This window comes from Cebus imitator, unplaced genomic scaffold (assembly GCF_001604975.1).
Source record: "Cebus imitator isolate Cc_AM_T3 unplaced genomic scaffold, Cebus_imitator-1.0 Scaffold491, whole genome shotgun sequence".
NCBI classification, from domain to species: domain Eukaryota; kingdom Metazoa; phylum Chordata; class Mammalia; order Primates; family Cebidae; genus Cebus; species Cebus imitator.
The window spans coordinates 1,158,543-1,162,044 of record NW_016107806.1 but is presented as its reverse complement, the minus strand read 5'-3'; the positions used below and the strand labels follow the sequence as shown (position 1 = coordinate 1,162,044).

At 40.9% G+C, this 3,502-nt stretch overlaps 1 protein-coding gene across 1 annotated transcript in view; it reads left to right on the top strand.

Annotated features, from left to right (window-relative positions):
• Nucleotides 1–3,502, top strand: part of NUP210L (nucleoporin 210 like) — a 152,559-nt gene that overhangs the window by 114,307 nt on the left and 34,750 nt on the right. Inside the window, exon 27 of the mRNA XM_037733088.1 lies at nt 3,092–3,250. Within this exon, the coding sequence (XP_037589016.1) occupies nt 3,092–3,250 (159 nt within the window). The remainder of the gene's footprint in view (nt 1–3,091; nt 3,251–3,502) is intronic.

Genomic DNA, 3,502 nt, shown 5'->3' with positions numbered 1-3,502 from the left:
AAAAAAAAAAAAAAAGAAGGAAAAGAAAAGGTGCTCAACATCATTGATCATCAGAGAAATGCAAATCAAACTACAATGAAATATCATGTCACCCCAGTTAAAATGGCTTATATCTGAAAGACAGGCAATGAATGCTGGCAAAGGTGTAGAGAAAAGGGAACTCTCATAAACTGTTGGTGGGAATGTGAATTAGTACAATCACTATGGAGAATAGTTCAGAGGTTTCCAAAAAACTAAATATGGAATAACCATATGATCCCAACAATCCGACTGCTAGATATAAACCCAAAAGAAAGGAAATCACTATATCAAGCAGATACCTGCACTCTCATATTTATTGCAGCACTATTCATAATGGCCAAGATTTAGAAGCAACCTAAGTGTCCACCAACAGATGAATGGATAAAGAAAATGAGGTACATATGCACAATGGAGTACAACTTAGCCATAAAAAAGGAATGAGATGGCTGGGCACCATAACTCACACCTGTAATCCTAGCATTTTGGAAGGCCAAGGTGGGAGGATGGCTTGAGCCAAGGAGTTTGAGGCCAACCTAGGCAACATAGTGAGACCCAGTCTCTACAAAAAATAAATGTAGGCCGGGCACTGTGGCTCACGCCTATAATCCTAGCACTTTGGGAGGCCGAGGTGGGTGGATCACCTGAGGTCAGGAGTTCAAGACCAGCCTGGTCAACATGGTGAAACCCCATCTTAAAAATAAATTAATTAATTAATTAATTAATTAAAAAAAATTTAGCCAGGGGCAGTGGTACATGCCTGTAGTCGCAGCTATTCGAGAGGCTGAGGCAGGATAATGACTTGAGCCCTAAAGATTGAGGCAGAAATGAGCCATGACTGTGCCACTGTACTCCAACCTGGGCAGCAGAATGAGAACCTGTCTAAAAAAAAAAAAATGCGATCCTGTCATCCTGTCATGTGCACAACATGGATGACGGAACTGGAGACATTATGTTAAGTGAAATAAGCCAGGTATAGACAGACAAACTTTGCATGTTCTGACTTATTTGTGAGAGCCAAAAATTAAAACAACTGAACTCATGGAGATAGAAGAATGATGGCTACCAGAGGCTGGAAAGCATAGTGGGTGGGTGGGAGGGAAGTAGGGATGCTTAATGAGTACAAAAATATAGTTAGATAAAATGAATAAGATCTAGTATTTGATAGCACAACAGGGTGGCTACAGTCAACAGTAATTTATTGTATATTTTAAAATAACTAGGCCAGGTACAGTGGCTCATGCCTGTAATCCCAGCACTTTGGGAGGCCAAGGTGGGTGGATCACCTAAGGTCAGGAGCTCGAGACCAGCCTAGCCAACATGGTGAAACCCTGTCTCTATAAAAACATAAAAACTGACCCAACAATCCCATTACTGGGTATATATCCAAAGGATTATAAATCATTCTATTATAAGGACACATGCACATGAATGTTCACTGCAGCACCGTTTATAATAGCAAAGACTTGGAACCAACCCAAATGCCCATCGATGACAGACTGGATAGGGAAAATGTGGCACATATACACCATAGAATACTATGCAGCCATAAAAAACGATGAGTTCATGTCCTTTGTAGGGACATGGATGAACCTGGAAACCATCATTCTCAGCAAAGTGACATAAGAGCAGAAAATCAAATACCACATATTCTTACTCATAGGTGGCTGTTGAACAATGAGAACACATGGACACAGGGAGGGGAGCATCACACACTGAGGTCTGTTGGGGGGAACTAGGGGAGGGATGGCAGGGGGTGGGGAGGTGGGGAGGGATAACATGGGGAGAAATGCCAGATATAGGTGACAGGGAGGAAGGCAGCAAACCACATTGCCATGTATGTACCTATGCAACAATCTTGCATGTTCTTCACATGTACCCCAAATCTAAAATGCAATTAAAAATATATATGTATGTATATAAATTAGCCAGGCATGATGGTAGCCACCTGTAATCCCAGCTACTTGGGAGCCTGAGACAGGGAGAATCGCTTGAACCCCAGAGGCAGAGGTTGCAGTGAGCAGAAATCACACCACTGCACTCCAACCTAGGCAACAGAGCAAGACTCCGTCTCAAAATAAAATAAATGAGTATCATTGGATTTTCTGTAACACAGAAAGGATAACTGTACCTGGGCATAGTAGCTCATGCCTGTAATTGCAACACTTTAGGAGGCTGAGGCAGAAGTATCACTTGAGCCCAGGAGTTCAAGACCATCCTGTTTTTAGAAAAAAAAAAAATTTTTTTTTTTATTAGCTGGACATGGTGGCACATGCCTGTGGTCTCAGCTACTTGAAAGGCTACTTGGGAGGATTGTTTGAGCCCAGGAGGTCGAGGCTACACAAAGCCGTAATTGCACCACTGTACTCCAGCCTTGGCAACAGAGCAATACCTTGTCTCAAAGAAAACAAAAAAGGTTTCAACTTTTAAGTATGCTTGAGGTGATGGATACCACATTTACCCTGATGTGATTGTTACAGGTTCTATGCCTGTATCAAAGTATCTCATGTACCCAGTAAATATGTATACCTACTATGTAGTCACAAAAATTAAAAATAAAAATAAAAAATTAACTGTAATCCCAACACTTTGGGAGGCTAAGGTGGGGATCGCTTGAGCCCAGGAGTTCAAGACCAGCCTAGGCAACATGGTACACAAAAAATACAAAAATTATTTGCATTTTTTGGTTTGCCCCTGTAGTCCCAGCTACTAGGGAGGCTGAGGTGGGAGGATCACCTGAGCATGGGAGGTCAAGGCTGCAGTGAGCCGAGATCATACCACTTCTCTCCAGCCTGAGGGACTTTTTAATTTTAATTTTTCCATAAGTTATTGGGGTACAGGTGGTATTTGGTTACATGTGTAAGTTCTTTAGTGGTGATTTGTGAGATTTTGGTGCACCCATCACTTGAGCAGTATACACTGCACTCTATTTGTAGTCTTTTATCCCTCACCCCCTCCCACTCTTCCCTGACTTTATTTTAAACCTTTTTGAATATTAAAAAAGCAGAAAAAAAAAAAGGGAAGCACCGTGTTTATTCATGAATATTTCTTAATCTATCCCTTCACTGTCTAGGTTTTTCTACAGCTCCCAGTAGAGCATAACTTTGCCATAGTTGTCCACACAAAAGCAGCAGGCCGGACCAGTATCAAGGTCACTGTTCACTGCATGAACAGTTCCTCTGGGCAGTTTGAGGGGAATTTGTTGGAACTCTCTGATGAAGTACAGATCCTGGTAAGCTCCCAAATCTAAATCTTGTTGTATATCAAGGACAAGAAAGTTATATACTCTTACCATCCATGAAGAGCTTAGTCTGAATAGAGACAGAGAATTGTTAGAGGAATTCTGGAACAGATTTGTAGTTCCTAGATCTTTATCATTCCAGCTGATTGCTTGTATATAGTTTTTTTTTTTTTCATTTTTTATTTATTTTATTTTAATGATGCAAAATACAAATGCTGACTTCCTATATAGTCACATATAACC